General features: G+C 39.1%; 1 protein-coding gene and 1 pseudogene across 1 annotated transcript in view; one reads left to right on the top strand and one right to left on the bottom strand.

Moving 5' to 3' along the window:
- The window catches only part of SLC17A8 (solute carrier family 17 member 8), a 31406-nt gene extending 18572 nt beyond the window's left edge, over nt 1-12834 (bottom strand). The window contains exons 1-3 of the mRNA XM_020803340.3: nt 11139-12834; nt 4046-4295; nt 2728-2846 (exon numbers count right to left, since the gene is read on the bottom strand). Of these exons, the coding sequence (XP_020658999.2) occupies nt 2728-2846; nt 4046-4295; nt 11139-11239 (470 nt within the window). The 5' untranslated portion in view covers nt 11240-12834. The remainder of the gene's footprint in view (nt 1-2727; nt 2847-4045; nt 4296-11138) is intronic.
- A 1356-nt stretch (nt 12835-14190) lies between these two features.
- On the top strand, nt 14191-14286 carry LOC144583374 (U6 spliceosomal RNA; annotated as a pseudogene).
- The last annotated feature ends 6002 nt before the right edge of the window (nt 14287-20288 follow it).

Below are 20288 nucleotides of genomic sequence, written 5' to 3'. Positions count from 1 at the left end.
CAGCGCGACTTAGACCTGGAATGCTATTTACCTTCCCACCGAGGTGGTCCCTATTTATCTACTTGTATTTGCATGCTTTCAAACTGCTAGGTTGGCAAGGAGCTGGGACAAAGTGACGGGAGCTCACTCCGTCCCATGGATTCAATCTTATGACTGCTGGTCTTCTGACCCTGCAGCTCACAAAGGCTTCTGCGGTTTAGCCCGCAGCACCCCGCATCCCTGACTCCTCCATAGTTGGGACAAAAGCTGGTATATAAAAGAAAGAATTGAATAATGTGTTTAACCTCCCCTTCTCCACCTATCTTACTTCTTTTAATTTGCTCACACGTATTTTTTTCCTTAACTGCTGACAACAGCTGATAGGCCATGCCAGCATGAAATCAGTTATACATTAGTTGAAATATAATATTCACATGTGTAAGTGAAACCCTCCTTTTCACATCAAATAACAGACCATTAAAGTTTTAAAAAATCTCTTTCTTCAGGCAACTTGCTAACACTTTTTACATTTATTATAGCAGAGAATAACATTTTAACACAAAACTGAATTATTCTCAGAATGAAATTATTAAAAACTGTGTTGAACAGGCAGTGTGCAGCTGTACAAAACCTCCACCAGTTTAAAACAAGCATAGTTGGGAACAATTCAAACCTCCTCCAATTTATTTATTTTTCATTTTAAAAATTGGGGAAGGGTCAGCAAGAAAAAAGTGTACACCGATGTTGTTTTCTTAAGCCACTCACAGGGGAATTTTTTTTTTTTTTACATTTTTGAAAAAGATGGTAGGGTTTAAAGTAAACATCCCCACACAAATGTACTGGTCTTAGTTTGGATCAGGGCTGTGTCAGTTTCCTGTAAGGTAAAAAAAGGTTGTGGATCTGCACTATATGAATTTAATATATTATATCGTTTGACATCAAGCAAGGCATTGAAAGGAATGCATAATTCCTCTGATTGTTTTTCTTCTCACAATTGGTTTTCTTCCGAGAAATATGCAGCAACAGAGTTGCAAAAATTAAGCCTCGTTTGTCTTCCCTAATGACCAATGGGGTTGGTCGGGGGAATGCTAAATCTGTAACATGTAGGTGAGGACAGTCATGGGCTATGACAGACAGATATCTTCCCATCAGGGAGCACCTTTTTCTGAAAAATAATATGTACTAAGTAAGCATGTTACTTAGTTTTATCTTCAATCTCTTGATTTTGAAAGCAGCTTGAAAATTGTGATGTAAGTGGATTAACTAACAAACAAACAAATAAAGCAAACTGGGAAGTATTGAACCAATTGATCACCAGAAAGAGAGAGTGCTTCTCAAGATGCTGCTGATGCTTTTTTATAGATCCAAAATGTTTCTGCTATGCTTTGTAGAATCATAGAATAATGAAGTTGGAAAGGGCCTATAAGCCCATAGAGTCCAACCCCCTGTTCAATTTGAATGACTGAAATACGCATTTCTTAGAGTTATCAGGAAGTATTTTCAAATAATGCTTATCTATATCTGAACCCTAATGAAGGTCTTTTAGCTGAAATAAGCTGAGATTTTAGCAAATTATTATCATACCTTTGTGGCAGATATCTGTATTTACAACAGCCTCTCATGGGCAGGCCTATTCAAAGATTCCTAGAGTGATGGCCAGGATTCTGTTGGGCCCTTGTGCTGATGGAAGAAGCCCCATCAGACAATCTTGGTATCCCTCTTTAGCACAGCAGGATGTTCTGCTTCTGTCCCTCCAGCACTGTGTGGCAATCCAAACGGTACTGTGGAGGATTTCTTCTCAAGCTCTGTCCTGCAGAAGCAGATACAGTACTGGGAGTGCACTGTGGCTGTGTGGGAAGCTATTTCCACTTCTGGTATTTTGTAACAGACTACTTCCAACAGTGTAAGAACCCAATAAGATTATTGCCTGAGTCTGTTGGTTGAGGAAGTGTAAAGGAGAAAAAGGAAATTGTGGTCCTCCATGTGAATCTATTGGCCCTGGTCAGAATAGGCAGTGGTCTGGGATTATGGTCAGAGGAATCCAACAGCATAAGAAAGGCCAAATTTGCCTACCCCTGATATTTAAACCAGTGTTTGTGATCAGTTTTTTTTTTTAAAAGGCTGCTTCTCTACCAATAGCTTTAAAAGCACTGCACACACACATATATTATGAGAGTGATGAATCTTGTAGCATTGTGATTCAGCATCAACCACGGCCCATGACCACAAGATATGGTAGCTACATGTGTTTTTGTCTTGTTGATTTCAGGTTTCATTGTGGGCAATGTTGCAAACTGGCTGCCAGATAGGCCATATTTACAAATGGAATTTCAATTCAACTCTCCCTCCTCACAATATCCAAGCATAAACAAGCATAAACCCTGCATCATTCGTGCTCTTAAGAGAATATAGAGCCTTTCAATCATATGAATCTCTGGATAGACCTTACCAAAATTACATTGTACAGTGAGACAAGAAATCTTTTCATTTTATGAAATCAACACGTAGGTTTCTAGAGGGACACTAGCATGCCACATTATTTAAATGCAGTCATTAATAGTAACTGCTACTGTGGTTGTCTATTAACTTTTCAAAGGAACATCATCGTTTATTGCCAAAGTCCACAGAGCAGTGAAGCTTTGCTAGAACAACTCCATACGAAAAATACACTTGTTTTTATAAGTATAGGATTAGATAACCTAGAACATTATTCTTATTACTTCATTATATCTCATTATCTTATCTTACCTATTAGCTGCTAGTTTATTTGCAATGAAGCCTCCTGGAATTTGCGTAACAATATAACCCCAGAAAAATGAGCCGTGAATGAGTCCCACTGTTTCTGGATCCCAGTTGAATTGTGCTTTCTGCAAAGAAAACAGCATTTATGTAGTAACATGGAGTTAACACCTTGATAATTGCATGTTCAATATTTTATTGAACAATTGAAAGCACTATATTGCTGCAAAATCTTGAATGTGGTATCACTGAGCCAAAAGTTGTGTATGTTTGGCCTGCCAAAAGCTATGAAAATCCAATGAGATTTGGAAGCATTTCATTATTTCTTTCTATCTGAGCTATAGCTCAATTTTGTCGAATATTCTTAGTTAACGGTCACTACACAGTTCATTTTCGGACTTGATCAGCCTGAGAGATCATTTCTCTCCCCTTAGACAGAGAAGTACCATGAAACAAAATTTGCTTTTGATTACAGTATTTGAGAAAGATTAACTGAAATACATTCTGGGCATAACAGTAAATTGGAGACAGAAGAGGGGGCAAGTGAGGTTAGTGGGAACGCTTTTGCTGGAGCTGGTCTCCCATCCATCTGCATGGCTTAAAGTGACTTGCTTGCTTCTTCCATAACTCTAACAATGTGCATATATTTTCCTCACTCAGAGTTTGGTTTTCTTTGAGCTACCAGGTTTGCAGTGCAACCTGATGCATCCATCTCCCCGTGTTCAGCCTTCCTGTCTTCTAGGTAAGTGCACTAGGTTTGCAGCCTCAGTTTTCTTCCATAACAGGATCTAATAGATAGTAGAGGGAGTGTTAGCTCAGGACTGGAGAAATATGGGGCCACATTCCTATTTAGCCATGAAACTCCCTCGGCAATCTCTTGGACCAGTCTTTATTGCTCAGCCCAACTTACCTTACAGGGTTGCTTGGGAGGTATGTGGTTAGGTGGGTGCATGGAAAATCATGTGTGCCAGGTTGAGCTTCTTAGGATTGGGGAAAGCTGCTGTACACAAAACAGCTTTATGTATTTAAAAATTCACATTTCCTAGAGTTCCTTTTACTTTAAGAATTTGACATCTTGTTTACCTAACCTCTGTACATCTCCACCTTATTCTCCAGTAACAGACTGATTTATATTATAACTGGCTTCAAAAGGTAAACATATTGCGTAGGGTAGTGTTGGTGTCTATTAGAAAAAAGCACAAGATATTTCTGACATTGTTAGAGAAATATGCACAACCAGGTCCAAACTGTTCTACAGATTTCTTAAGAAGCCTGAGCTAAACCAAGATGTCATTTTCGCCGCCATATAACATATGCTGCTGCTTACCTCAATCTCTGGCTTCCCATTCACATAGATTGTACTGTTGTTGACCATTTCAACTATGGCAACACCAAGATTGCATCTAATTCCAAAAGAAATACAAAACCCCAGGCCGCTCATGATAGCAATGATGTAACGTTTGGGCAGTCCGCAGCAATAGCAGTCAAACAAAGGGGGTTTGTTTGTGGCTTGCACAGGTCTTCCTTCTTCATTCAGCTCAATGTTCTCTTCTTCCTGGTTGGTTCCATCAATTTTTCTGAAACCGTGCAAAATAAGAAGAGGGGAAGATGTTCTTAGGAGAAGTTGCCAATATGTAGTTGAAATACGTAACACACTGATTAACTACTACATTTTAAGTTCCCATGGCAACTGTTTTCAATAAACTGGACTCAAAATGTGCACAAGAAAACAGCTCCAGTGTTTGTATAAGACCTTGAAGAATTCAGGGAAACAATGGGTTAGCTGGATAAAAACAAGCAGGAAATACGCTCAACAATTATCTTGTCCAGTCCTATGCTAGGAGTTCTATATTATAAATTCTTTCTGGTATAAATTTATAGAATAGAAATGTATAGTACAGTAGCATCTAAAGAATTGGAATCTAGAGCAGAATATAGCAGTTCAAGTTCCTGTGCAGAGCTTTAAGGATAGCAGCCATCTTAGGTAAGGCATATATTTAATAAATAAACAGTCAGTAAGGACTTTTATCTCTTTGGCCAATGTAATTTAGCATTGCTTTCTCCCTCAAAACAACATGTATAGTCTTTTGGCAACAGGAAGCAATTGTTTGTTGCTTTTTTGCAGCAACAGCAGATTAATGTGGCCACCCCTTGGGGGGAAACATTCAATCATTTTTTTATGGTTGATAGCAGTGGTAGGCAAAGTTTGTTCTTTCAGACGTTGTTGGACTGTGGGTCCCATCTGTCCTTCGGCAATACTGGCTAGGGCTGGTGGAAGCTGTTTTCCTAGAACATGTGAAGGGTGAGCAGCACTGATCTGTAGCCACTGGGTATATAAAATGTTAAGAGACCCAAGCTAAAGGTAGTGTGAGGCAAATAATGAGATACTGGGATATGAAAGGCCGAAATCATTTTAGTTTATGCTAGGAGCAAGACTGATGTGGAGATTTCATAGAATACTGAAGTTGGAAGGGGCTGATAAGGCCACTGAGTCCAGCTCCCTGCTCAATTTGGTGTGGTTCATTTCCTGGCCAAACAGCTGATCTGTGGTTTGGTGCCCCCCCCCTCCAGCAGGCACCCAATCAGCAGTAGCACCTGGGGCAGGGTTATAGTCTCAAGATAAATCTATAGAGCCATGCCTGAACTTTCTCTGGAAGCAAAAGAACACAAAACCGAGACTGCCATACATTGGGCAGATTATAAGAAGGGAAAATATGTTGGGAAATACAATAATACTGAGATGAAGGCATCAGAAAAAGAAGATAATATGATTGGGATTGACTTCATAAAGGAGACCACTAACTTGAGTTTACAAGAGCTGAGCAGGGTTGTTGAGGACAGAACATTTTGAAGATCACTCATTCATTGGGTCACCAGATGTCAGAGGCAACTTGATGGCATGTAACAACAACAGATCTATTGTAAAGGCATTTATTAGTCTGCTTTTTGTCCAAAGGGATTAGTTTAAATTTACATGTTGGGCTGGGCAACATGTAATCCCCTGGCCCCCAGCAGGATTTTTGCAGCCCTTAAGACAGTGCCAGAAGCCACTGTAAAAATACTGCCCGGTTTGGGGAGATGTTATTTCAACACCAGGAGACCTCCAGAAGGAGAACTCTTCAATTTAGGGACTGGGGGATATTCCCATGATTCCCCCATCCCCAGGCTGTAAAACTGAAATAGGAGGTATCTTGACAGGCTTATTTTTGATGGTCATTTCTGACCATTCACTTCAAGAATTCCACTTACACAGGAATACAGACATTTACTGTGAATATGTTTGGCATCATAAGTCAGGTGAATAAGTCTGTCTGGCATAGCAATTCCTGACCATCTGTCAAAAGCCATAGTGCTCTTGGCAGTACTTTGCTCGCCCTAATGAGGTTCTAATCACTTTATCTGTTCAAACACATTCTTCTTGTTGATGTCTTGAATAATTGCTTCTTCTTAATTAATTATGTGCACAGAAGAAAGGCAAGAGAAGTATGTGAGAAGAAAAACTGACATGAATATTTAGGTTGCCACCTGGGCTACCCTTGAGCCTTTTGGAAGCCTAGATTAACATTATCAGTGTTCTGCCCTACTACCACCTCAGAACAAACAAACAAACAAAAGCTTGCTAAATTGTTCCTTTGCTTTATTTCTTGACTCCTCAGTGAGCCCTTGTTTTACCTGAAACAAATAAGCATGTGCCCTCCTACCTTTCTGATGATCCCCAAAGTGTTTCTTTAGTAGGGTTTGCTTCACACATTTATTTTTATTAATGTTCTTTTATGACTCTGACGCATGACAACATTATGTAAACATAATTAAGCCATCACACACAACATATAAGCAATACGTTTTACATATTGACTACATTTATTTCCTGCTTTCTGGCAATACCATCCAGATAATTTACAATGAATTCTCTATAACCCCTTGGATGCAACAGAAAGAAGAAGAAGAAAGATTGGGAGGGCAGAGAAAAAGAGCCAGATTGAAGCATGTTTTTATGTAGCCCATGTAACCTACCTATATTGCAGTCTTGCAAGACGTAATAGTTGTAGGAGCTTTAGAGGAAGTATCCTATGTTTTGTAATACCATTAATTCAGCATACTTAGGAAAAGATCCAGATAGGCTCATGGACTGGTTCTTAATGGGCACCCTTATAAACTGAGAAGATAGTTTGTATGGATAGAATGGCTGGGTGATCTGGTCGAAGCCATGAGACTGAGAAAAACTGAGGAAGTTTGGCTGTACTATGTACTTCAGAGGGACCGGGGGGGGGGGGACAGAAAGCATTACCATGTACAAAACTCATGATATTTACAATTTATTTCTACTCATCAGTTCCTCCAGCCAGAAGTCTGGCAGTCTATACTCTACAAGGAGGAGCCAGCAAACCATCTGAAATGGTGGAGTGAGCACTGCTCAGACCATGTTAGTCAAAATAAAACAACTGTGAGGAGAGAGTGTAAGTAGGGCTGTGACATCCAGCAGGGATCAACTAACATGTAACAGCAGACAATACTGAAGGAACAAATTAGAAGCTATGGGTGGTTTGGGAAGGTCTTTAAACTGGATTTCACAAAAATCTGAAATAATGTTTTGTTATTTGTAACAATAATTTGTCTACATACACAAATTCCCTTTCAACATGACCATTTCAATAGTGTGTTTAGCAAATCTTAGGGTTGGATTGCACATTTGGACAATGCTTATTTCCTCCTGTTATACCTCACAATGTTATTCCTCAAGGTAAGCAAATTTGCTAGGCTATGTGTTGTGGAAAACAAAGCTATGCTCTCTCCCAACTACTGGAATCAGGTTAGTTTTCCAAATGTGTATTGAAGCAAGCATACATTAGGGTAAACAAACAATTATTTCCTCTGAAACATGCACTGCTTCTAGATATGGAATCAGTGTCCTGTCTAGTGAAGTGCTAAAATGGTTAACTATCTGACGTTCTTGAAGGGGCAATGCCAATTTTACAAACTGCCATTCTTAAAAAGATGCTCCTGTACAATGCCTTACTACTCTGAAGGCAATAATCTCCTCTGAGTTCAGAAACTAAGCAAGATTTGGCCTGGCTAGTTCTTGGCTTGGGCTTAGTAGCTTTTGATGTGAACCCAAACTACTTGGTAACTTCCAAGATCTGTAAAAGAATGAAGGATCACTGAATGCATTAGTTGTTGTTATGTGCCATCTGACTTATAGCAACCCTAACAGGGTTTCTAAAGAAGTGAATGTGGGACCATCAAGAGGCCCCTGCAGACTGTGGACTGGGAAGGCAGATACCCTCAAGGCCACAGGTGTGGCCAAGGTGGGACTTTGACTTAAGGAGGAGTGGGAAACAGGACAGGAGGACTCTTGAGTGGATGCTCTAGATTAAGAGGTGTGTGAGGTCCTGGAGGTGCTGCCACTCCTGGAGAAGTCAAGGGCTGGTTGGAAGATAGTCTGCAGATGTCCTGAGACTGGCTACTGGGAGAACTGCTTGTGTCACCAGAGGTCTGCCAAAACTAGGCAAAGTGCTGAGAGGCTCGGAGGTTTGAGAACCAGCATTGGGCTCACCGTCAACAGAACAAACAGCAGGGGCAAGCAGTCCCTCCAGGTCCCATAAGATCAGGCTTCCATTCCACCCTCTGTCCCGATACATGAGAGATACCAGCCAGGTTTGCATGCAGTTTGGACAAGCTGACTGGAAGGATTACCATACCTATAGGCCAGCAGCTTCCAGCAGTGACTTAGGGGGAGTGGCTGGTGAGGGGGCCTTTGCCACCTGCCTCCAGGGACACCTGATGGCATGTATCCAATTCTATTATCACAAAACTCCATGCTGGGTCCACCTTGACCAGGTAGAGGAGGTGGAGCTCCACTCTTTCCACTAGAAGGATATACAGAGGCAATGCCCCAAAGACTGAAGGAGTGAAGTTGACTCCCTAGTGCCCTGAGTTACCTGATTTAAGTTAATGGCCCTGTTGGACCTTTAACAGTTCTGTTGCTCAATAAAGGAGCCTGTTTCAGCAACTACTCTTGGTGTTGTCATGGAAGGGCGTGCAGGGGCTGCCCACAGTGAGGAAAAGTTTTTATCAGTGAGTTTCCATGGCAGAGCTATGGAATTGAACCCAGGACCCCTGAGTCTTAGTCTGTTACTCTGTCCAGTACTCCACACTGAATACTCCAAATGCATTAGGCCAAGGACCAAGTGCTGGCTGAAATCCTGTGTGAACAGCTATACCATGCAAACCTGATTACTTCATCAGCCAAGATGATTTGATGGAAATAAAACATTTCCAATTCCCCCCTGCTTTGATGTTCTCAAGGCTCCCACAAAATCTCTTTCTTTATGAAGAAGCCACTTGTGGTCATGGAACAGGGGAGGGAATCTTTATTTCTGAACAAATGCCACCGTTGACGACATAATCAGCCTTACATGACATAACTTACAGCAACAGCATTTCAGCCACTGAAACACAGATAATTTACCTACTGAGGAAGAGGTTTTAAAATAATCCTGGACGTTACCATTCATTCACATTGAATGGCAAATCTTAATGACTTAAACTATTACTGTAAAATTCAGTTTCTGTGTTATTGGTCTCTCTTGCACAATAATGAAGAATCGTGGGGCTCCTGAAAGACTAAGATGTTTTATTTGCTATGAGCATTTATAGTCTGCAGCCTACTTTGAGGCAGCTGCTTAGCCAAATCAAAGCATAATTATAGCTCTTTAATAACTGCCCCTCTTTTCATATGTAACCCATGCCTTTTAACCTTTATTTCTTAAACTTCCATTTGTCCATCCCAATATGCATGTATGTTATATGCCGTCAAATCACGTTCAACTCCTGGTGACCCTGGCATGTATGCGCAATGTTCAAGGAGAGGTTGATCGTTGTCATCCTCCACCTTATCAGTTTCCATGGCTGAGCAGGAATTAGAACTCAGATCTCCTGAGTTCTTGTCCAGCCTTCTATCCTGTCTCTCTTTCTAATGCGTTGCAGGAATGTGTCATCTAAGACGAGGAATGTCCTAAAGTTTTCAGTTTCTATAGTTATGCTTGAATCTGAATTCAGAACCTATATTGTATAACACAGAATCAACTGCATTTGTGCATATATATTAGAAAAAGAGAGATGGATAGCTGTTTATTTGGCTGTGCCTTGTTAAACAGTTTATTTAACACCATCACAAAAAAGACACTAAGCTGGTTACCTAGAACAATTCAGAAAACTACACTTTTTACATACACAGTCCCTGGGCATTTAGAAAGTAAAACAATTAATTATATATACCGTAAGCAGCAAAATCCTATGCATGGTTACTCACAGCTACATCTTATTGTCATCAAGCACGCTTGCTTCCTGATAAGTCTGCACAGGATTGCAGTTTAAATGTATAACAACACGATAGTGTGCTGAAGTGTCTCCATACTACATATTAGAGCCGTTAGAGATCTTGGATAAATTTGCAAGCTACTCAAAAGACATCTTGTCAGGGACAGCATAAAAGCAGTATATAAAAAAGCAAGGCAAGTATTAACTTACTATAGGGTTAATACTATGTTAAGTTTTGTGGAAATGAAAGATACCAAAATAAAACAATAAACCAAAACTTGTAATCAATGGATTACTTGCTATTGCTCTCCTACCACCTTGAACCATCTGACTACAAAACCTGTACAGTATTGTTTTCTGGGAGCTGAATGATAAAATTGTTAGTATTTTAAAGTGCCAGGAGATTGTGGTTTATTTTTCTTCAACTGACTTACAAATTATCTGGTGGCTCTGAAACATAAGATGAATATTGTGAAAACTTGTATCCGCTCACATGTCATGGATGATTCATTTCTTTTGAGATGTTAAATGGTTCCTGTCTTTCGAGAATATTGTAGAAACAGTCATAATCTTGATAAACGAAGAGCCTTGTATTTATAACAATGCATGCTGCAAAGTACGCACACTTGTGCTGAGACCCACAGACACAGAGCTGAGTGCAAATCTCATTCATGGCCACACCAGTCTACTGATATATATATAATTTTAGCTGCTCGTAATTTAAAATAGCATATACAACAACTTTTGGCCTATGTGTTACATACTTAATATTATTCTTTAAAAATAGTGGAACTACATGTCACATGAACATTGTACACTCTTAGAGTCTATAATGCCTTTCTTGAGGTATTATTTTACACAAACATATTCAACAACAAAAAGCATGTTTAGAACTTTAGAACTATGGCCTATTTCAAAATTCTCACCGGGTTTAGAAGCATATATACTACACAGTTTTTTAGAGCTACTGCACTGTCAATTTGGTACAGGTCTCTACATAGTTTGCTTTACCCACATGTCCCTAGCTTTCTCTTTCATATAAATTGCTCAAAACATTATTTCATTTTACTCTTTCCTGGAAGTTTAGATCAGACTATTACCTTTGCAAGTGTCCCAGTGAGTCGCTTACTGTATTCTTCACTTCTTCTTTCCCAGGCTTCAAAAACCTCTCCTTCAATGTATTGAACACCTCAAAAGGCATCTTGTCTTCCTTATTTAAATAAATCCTTTAACGTAATATTTGCTTGCTCTCATCATCAGTTTCCCCCAGATTTTAGTAGTCTTCTTCTGTGTTCTGTTTTTAATTTTCCTTTCTCTTCATCCTCAGGATTGTGACCATATGATCCAGCAGGTACGACTGTTAATTCTCCAAAATATTTTAAGAGTGTGAAATTTTCAGTAGAGCCTCTCAACCACTGCCAATAGTTCAAGCAGAAACGGCTGCTGTATTTTGCATCTATTGTTGTTCCACAGCTGTCTATCTTGAGATGGAGAGGTTAATGCACAGGGATACACCTAGAGATTATTAACGCTGGACCTGGTGTGTTCAGCCTGTGCATCACACCGAACAACTCTGTAACTCGCTCATCTTCTCTCCCGGTTTTCCTCCACGGCTCCTCTCACACATATCCTATGCTAGCTAGGTGATGCTATAGTAACGAACACAATACCTGTCTCTCTGGCCACTCGAGCTTATTAATTGGATCGCATCCACAGCAAACTTTATTAAACATTTATAAACCTTCCCTGTCTGTCATGGAACAAGCATGGCTTATAGCTCTTTCCCATTTTCCCAGGGTTCCCCAAAGAATCATTTCCCCTGATTTTTTGGAAATTTGCTCAGCTAGGTTCCCTAGTTTCCCTCTTCTGGAGAAGTTTGCAACACCAAAGCAAGATTGCTCTGAAGGGATGTTGTGTGACTAGGCAAGGGCAAGAGATTAGCATTAAATCCTGGCTGTGATCATTAAAATTTTAAAATAAGAAGAAAATAAGAAGAAAATATCAGGTTAGATCCAGATGTAGCAGCGTGGGGCTGGTATGGGAGAAATGGACTTCCCTGCCAGCCTCCTCCCCTCCCTTACATATCCAGCACAAAAGACCAGGAGTGGGTTGAATAGGGTTGGCCCTGATGTACAGAGAGTCCCGCAAAAGAAGAATAGAGGAAGCTGCAAGCTGCTGCTGGGTCAGAACATTAGACCATATTGCCCAGTATTCTCAAAACTGACATGCAGCAGCCTTCAAGACTTTCAGGTGTGAATCTAAACTTGGGCATGCACACCTTTTGCTTTGCTTCTGAGTTCTCACCCTTTCATAACTGAGCAATAGGTTGGAAAGGCTGCCATGGGACTACAGATCACTTATTTGCATCTAAATTTGAATCCAACCCATTAAAAACTAGATCTATTTCTGTTTTTAACAGTTGGTGGGTGTTGGTCTGAATTTAGAGTACTTAACTACAGTTACAGCTTATTCAATTTTTGTAAAAATGTGCTTTAAAAAACCCAACGAAACATGGGCCAAATGTTGCAATGCTAACCAGAGAGTAAATGTTCTCTATTAAGGGCTCACGGTTCTTGTTTCTGTTCATCAGTATACTGAATATGCCCATCTGAAACATTCTGTTACATAATAGGTGATGGTGGGTAGGTGTAGGTGGGGAGACAGAAAACAATGCAGCCAGGAGAAATACAAACACAAACATGGATGATAAGCTGATGTTAGCAGCAATTACATAACCTGTCTGAAGATTGGGAGGCCTGCAGGGGTGGTGCCACTTGACTGCATGCTGTAGGAACATCTACCCATCAGTTGATCACTGTGAAGTCTGTGATCCATTAATGCTTTTAAAACATGTGAAGCCTGCTTGGAAGGGAGCCAATTTTAAAGGTTCAGTGAAATGATTTGTAAGAGCATGTTCCAGAAACATCTCATTGATTTATATAAGATTAACAAAGAATACAGTAGGGACCCCTTATAGTTGGGATCAGTATCCATAGTTTCACTTATCCACAGTCTGAAAATGTTAAAGATATTAAATTTAAAAAACCCAGAAATATGAATTTCCATGATGATGTTACCAGAACTGGCCATTAAAAGGAACCAGATACAATCCTGTATATATGGGAGACTATTATTTGTCGTTTTTAGAATCCACGAGTGATCTTGGAACCAATCCCCATGGATATCACAGTCCTACTGTAGCCTGTTATGCTTACCATTAGCCAGCTGGTAGGAGTATAATGTTAGTAATGGCCCCAAAACTACAGAATAATCTGCTGCATACTTTGAGCGCCATATAATGCTATCAGAAGATCTAAGCAAGTTTTTAGAAGGCAAGTGGTACTTTATTTTATAACTGAAACTTTATTACCTTGTAATAAATTATGAGGAATCAGCCAACACTGTTCAGATGATAGAGGATATCTATAAAACCAAAAGGGCTAACAGCATCCTGATGATCAGCATTGCTCTTTCTTCCCTGCTCCAAATCCCCTCTACACTTTTTGAATGATAGCTTTCACCATCCTTGAATAGACGTACAAGGTCTCAAGACTGCCAGTTGACGTTTCAGAGAACTGCTATAATTCTCTGGCTTTCTAAGTGGGAAGACAAATGGCAGCTTGAGTGATTTTGGAGGTGGCTTTGAAGTCTGGCCACCAATTTCTGCCCATTCCCAGCTGCCAGAAGGGCTCACGGACTTAGTGCAAAGCTGTCCTTTCTTAAAACCTTTATTGGCATTAAAAGGGGATAAAACAGCAGTAACAATTTATATCATAGTGTTACAAACCAAGAAGGACGGGTGTGAAGGTAAGAACTGGGAGGGTGATGCGGCGGGAGGATGGGGCAGGGGTTTTGACTTGGAGACCGCTAAAAGAAAATCCGCTACCACACTAGTGATGGTCGCTGAGTAATCGCTTAAAAGGGTGGGGAGGGGGTCAGTTAGGGAAACAAAAAGGGACGACAGAAGGGGTTCAAGGATGTTGTTTCTTAAATGTTGATGAGTCGGGCAGCGGAATAATATGTGGTCTAGAGTATCGGGCTCAGATGAGCAAGAGAGACAGAGTCTATTGATGCGTGGTATGTTTGCAAATCTTCCAAAGTGAACAGCTGATGGGAAAATGTTTAGTCTTGCTAGCATAAAAGCCCTCCTTTTACTTGGATTAATTAATTTACTAAAATTGGAACGATACAGAGAAGATTAGCATGGCCCCTGCGCAAAGCTGTCTGCATGTGTGCTTATGTAATGTTGGTGTACAAAAAAGCTAGATGGCAGGTAACATTTTAGCTGCTAAATGCATGTTACTGCCAGTCTAGTTGCCAAAAAGATCTGGGTCTCCATATTAGCTGCTTAAGAGCTTCAGCTGGATTTGCAGTCCTTTTACCCAGATTCCTCTCATGTCCATTTCCACAATCCACTGGACCAGAACCAGTTCCAGTCCCTGCCCAAGTCTTACCTTTCTTCCTTTTATGTTATCTCAAGGGCCCACCTTCTAGTTTCAGGTTTTGGCCCTCAAATCTTAGGCAATAACTGCTGCTGACCTGGCAACCATATCCTTGAGCATTAGATGGAACAGAAGGATGTTCGAGTCCAACAGTATCTGGGGCGCCACATTGTCTGTGCTCTAATCACCCTGTTTCAATGATGCAGCTGAATATATTCCTACTGTTTTTTTTAATCATTTAAAAAGAGATTGCATTCATCAAAGCCTCCAGGAGTAGCAGCTCTCCCCTAAAGTAGGGTGTAAGGTGCTAGAGCAAAAGGGTATTTTTGGGGGGTTGGGGTGGAGGTGCCATTTCATTCAGCAAACAGAAAAGGTTAACTTTGGGGTTTTGTTTACTAAAACATTTGTATGGTGTTTTGTGGGAAACTTCTGCCTAAGTTGTAGCTATATTCTGTTCCAGTGACGTGCATACACTCGTTCTGCCCTTTTGCTTAGAGGTAGAGCATTAGATCAAAGAGTTTCTTCAACCAATCCTAGTGGTGATTAGGTAACTAGTATCCTATCTGAAGTCTCACAACATACTATGTAACTCATGCTAAGTCAATAAAAAGAGTTCTTAGGGCATTGCCTTGAGGCTCCGCTGGCTTCGACATCTGCTTGTCGACTCCTTTGTACTTTCTCTAAGGTTAATTGCCTTCCTTTGTTCCGTGATCACCCACAGTGTTTGACCCACTTTAATACCCAAATGTGGATAGGGGGAAATTGGCACTCAAATTTGCTGGGGTTACCAACCTGCATTTTAGGGTAAAGAGAGCTTTTTCTAAAACGCATTGAACATGATTCAGCTGGACAGACAAATCACCCAACAGCAGTACCTCAAATTTCTCTCCAGATATAGTGACAATACATATAGTTTCAGAGAGAATAATTCAGGTGTGAGACCAAATTTAAATGCAGAATTATCACTGGTGGCAATTATATTAACATAAGCATCCTGGCACTACATGGTGTGGTGAGAATCTGTATCTGGTGCTGTCTCATTCTCATTCTGCTTTGCTGTTATTTCACATTGTAAAACAATTAAAGGTTTCTTACTGAAACCCCAGCGAATATGCAAAACCGTTATCATGAGCACTAAGTAGCATGTTAATACAGGAACAGTGCTAAGAAACCATTATCTTTGTTCAGCATTTATTGACAGATTGCAATTTAACCAATGTACTGTATTCTCATTCAGTTGGTGATAGTCCACATCATATGAAGACCTTATTGTAGTTACTGAAGCAGAAATTCACGTGTAAAATATAGACTCAAATTCTAAAGGTAACATTTATCTGAAACCTATCATGTGTGTGTTTTTAAAAAACCTAAAGCTGTGTCTGTTTCTAGCATATGGTAAAATAGATTTGACTTTCAAATCTCAAGTCCAGTACTAATTCCCTCTATGGAAAGAAATCATATTAATCTAGATCTGGTCCCTTTGTTGTACAGTGCTTTTGATGTATTTGATATATGAAAAAGAAACACTCTCAGGTTCAAACAGGAAGCCAATGCACATTATTTTTAGTGTAAAAGGTTGTATATAATTAAACTACTGCTGGTTTTAGAGAGATCTCTGAAAACAAGGCATACATCATTGGCAATTGTTAACACAGTCATTTAACACTAGTTTCACATTACATTAGGTGCGTTCTGCCTGGGTCTGTAATGCCATTTTCTGGTCTCATTTTAATTTGCAGCCTTTAGGGTCTTTGTTATTAAGAGCTCCACATATACTATTACTATTTTTTAATGTTTTACGATATTTTATGTTGTTCTAATACATACTTTCTAACACTTTTGCTTCATAGCCAGAACACACAATGTCTAACATAGACTAATGACTCTTGAGAGTAAGACTCCACCGTTGGTACAATATTTTTATTTAGACTAACTAAAATGCCATAAAAGAACATGCAAGTTTTGAGTTCTCAGGAACTCATCAAGCCATGAAGTAGCAGAAAGTTGAAAAATTAAGAGCAGATATTGTGGCCGTGAGGTCTGCCATTGAGACTGATCCTCAAAACAGAGACTGCAGGTTGAGTGAGTTAACCAATCATAGGTGCTGCAGGTACCTGATTAAGCTTTGAGTAACTTGGGAGCAAAAGCATCAGCTTACTCTGGTAAATGTTTTCACCCATAGCTAGAGACTGATTTCTGCTTATAAGCAGAGACACAGAGAGTTGTCATGTTTATCTTGAGAAGATGTCTGAACTCTGAAGTTCACTCCTGTAACTAGGTGAACTAGCAAACTATTGGAGAAAGAATTAAGGCTATTTGTATTGAAGTACTGTGTAAATTGCTACTAATTGAAATAGTCTAATTACTAAACAGGCGCATACTGTAAATATAGACATCTATGAGGGTAAAAAAAAAGGTAAAGGTTCCTCCGTGGTCACATGGCCAGCGTGACTAGACATGGAACGCCGTTTACCTTCCCACCAAAGTGGTACCTATTTATCTACTCGCATTTTTGCATTTTGTATGCTTTTGAACTGCTAGGTTGGTGGGAGCTGGGACAAGCAATGGGGACTCACTCTGTCGCATGGATTCGATCTTACAACTGCAGGTCTTCTCACCTTGCAGCACAGAGGCTTCAGCGGTTTAACCCGCAGCGCCACCACGTCTCTTATCTATAAGGGTAAGGAATACAATTCATTAGAAATTCTGTTGCAACAACTGAAGCAAATTGTTCCATGAAAACACGTACTAATATAAAGTTGTTAGTCTTAATGATGCCACAAGATGTAATTTCTTTCTGGGAAGTTATGCGTATCGTCTACAACTATTACTTTTAAGAACACAGTCATTTGCATTTGGTTATACTTGTAAACACATAGTTTTATCAGTACTGTAATTAAATTTGCTAAATGTATTAATAAAACCATTAAATATTATTGAAATTTAATAATGTGCAAACATCGTCTAAAATCTATATCCTGACTTAATTCTTACGTTAAGATGATACTTATCGTAACTTCATTCTGTATTTTGGATATGTCCACTTTATTATTTTCAAAATTCAGTAGGCATGTGTTCAGGTGTACAGTTCTAGTTATATGTTTGTTAATCCAAGTATGTCCTCATTTCAGACACTGAAATGCTTCTGGGTTTGCATCAGGTTAGCACACCTGAAATCAATTTTAAAAATATCAATTTACACAACGTACAGCTATATGCACTTTTTTAAAAAGCTGGTAAGCATTTTTTTTTCAGGAAGTGTTATTTTAAACATCTTTAAGAGCTGTTTATTTTAATGATTGTGGACACTATTTTGAATCGTTTTGGCATGCGAGCTCACCTGTGTTGGAGTAAATTGTCTCTGTGGGGTTTGTCAAATAATGAATGCCAGGATCATGGGCTTGGGACTGCAGGGAAACCTTGCAATAAAACCTCTCACCCCCCGAAATATTGAACTGGTTGCTATCCCAGTTTGAAAGAAGTAAAATAAAAAATTAAACAAATAAAAAAGTAATACTACCAGTGGGGGCAGTGAGTAGCTATGAGAGGCAGACAGTGAGATGGCGAGCAGTTGCAGGACAAAGCTTCAAATGCTTGCACACCCTCACATTAGCTGCTTATGTTTGATTGACAAAGTATTGGGGAACATATTGGTTATGTACCTGGTCATGTCTCTGATTGTGCAACGGAGATGTACTTCATTAATTAGCTCTAATGTATAGCAGCAAACTAGACAAACCTTATGCAAACACGAATTGGATTCCAGCCAGAGAATCCTAGCTGGTCCTGGGAGATTTTCTATCAGTAGGCAGGCAGTCACAGAGTATCAGAACATAGCAATAACCACAAACCTTGGCTTGCTACCTTAGGTCCATGTTGTACCGATCTGTGTCATGTTTCTCTGATCAGCTGGCTAGCCTGATCACATTTTATATTTACCACTATTGGCCAGTATCACCAAGAGCCAGGATTTGCTTCTATTCTACTTCACTTAATTTACTAAAGTCCAGACTATACAGATGGCATATTAGAAGTCTGACCGTGCAGAGGAGCAATTCAGGCAGATCTTTGAAATTAAGCAATGGTACTTTCAAGCATTTTTCTTACCTCCAGTGATCACATAACAAAATAAGCTAACTGCCAAATCATGGGGAGCATGACTTCTATGACAACAACTTGATTCTCTTCCTGCTTCTAATGTTGTATAGTTTGGCTCTAATTTACTAGTGAAGTTGGAACTCTGTTTAAAGAATTTATTCTACATGGCCAATTGTGGAAAGCACTGGATTTTTTGAACTTGAAGACATTTCACTCTCACCTGGAAAGCTGAAAATATGAAAAAAACACTTTATTGCAATAAAGATACATCATTCAGGATTTGAAAACTACAATTATTCACAGTACAAAGTAGAAAGAATTTCTTGTAACGATCACTGTATATTTTACATATTTTAAATATCACCAGTTTTAAAAGTTGATATAAAGAATAGATTTGTTCTGAAGAGCAGCAAAGTCCAATAAATAATAGAATTCCATGCTCCAACCATTCTGCTTATGACAGACCACAGAAACACTAGAGCACTATATTCACCACTTTACACACAAGAATGGGAATGCTTTGAAATCTAAACATAAAAATTGTCTCTACAAAGTAGAGACATACATTAAGTATTTCAAATCAAGCCTGAGTTCAATATGTATAAAGCCGTTTTCATATACAATGTCCAAATTGGGAGATATAATGATTAGAATTGCCTGAATTCTAGCATTTCAAAGGGAAGTTAAATTTTTACACATTTCTGTACAAGTGACTTATTTGTTTAGTCTTGAAACAAGGATTGGAGGTCAGAAAACCCAAAGGGTAGTCCAAGATTTAATCAGTTTCATTTCCAACAAGTCTAGTGCATTTTGAGTTCAAGGTAATTAAATTCTAATCATAACGTGTAAGAATCAATATACATTACATTAACAAAAGGCAGGCCAAGGTAGTATACAACAATAGCACAATCCTATGCATATACTCAGAAATAAGTCCTACCAAGTGTGGACACATCCCTGGGTGTGTATAGGACTGAAGCTTAAGTATGGTTTTGAAAACTGAATTTTTAAAAAAATCTGAACTCCAAGAACTCATCTAAATTCATAAAATATCCACAAGTAGTAAGATTTGAATGATTGTATCACCAAGAGAAGGGGCAGTTGTTTACTTCATAAAGACATATTCTATTCATGCTAGTGAGATCAGACTGATAAAGCGAGAGCATGGTCTGATACAAATAATAATTTCCATATGAAACATACCCATGGAAAACTATAAGCCAGTTGTCACAAATTTGATACTCACTAAAATAACCAAATGTAATTAAAATGTACTAATATACAAGTGATTGTATTACAGGCCTGATTTTGTATCATGAGACAACATACTTGATATAATTGAAAAAAACAAAGGCCAGATTCTCATGCTACTGAAATATTACCATGCCCAAATATTAGATACTCATTTGCCCCCAAATTAATATGTCAAGATACCATATTATTGTTTTACAGCCACTGTTTAAAGAGATTTCAAGCTATAACTTTGATTTCTTATGCTGTTTTTATAAACTACACAATCCCATCTATAATCAGAAAGTATCCACAATGAGGAATATTTTATGTTCAGTAATTTTACTAGAGAAAAATCATTAAAAAGACTGAATATGAAACATTATTTCTTTAAATGAATCCCAAGGTCCTTTGGAGGAATGCTCCCACTTGAAACACATAGATTGGTCTGCCAAACAGGTTGGTTTACGTTCTCTTCCT

The sequence above is a fragment of the Pogona vitticeps genome, chromosome 5 (genome assembly GCF_051106095.1).
Source record: "Pogona vitticeps strain Pit_001003342236 chromosome 5, PviZW2.1, whole genome shotgun sequence".
NCBI classification, from domain to species: domain Eukaryota; kingdom Metazoa; phylum Chordata; class Lepidosauria; order Squamata; family Agamidae; genus Pogona; species Pogona vitticeps.
This window is presented reverse-complemented; position numbering and strand designations above follow the sequence as displayed.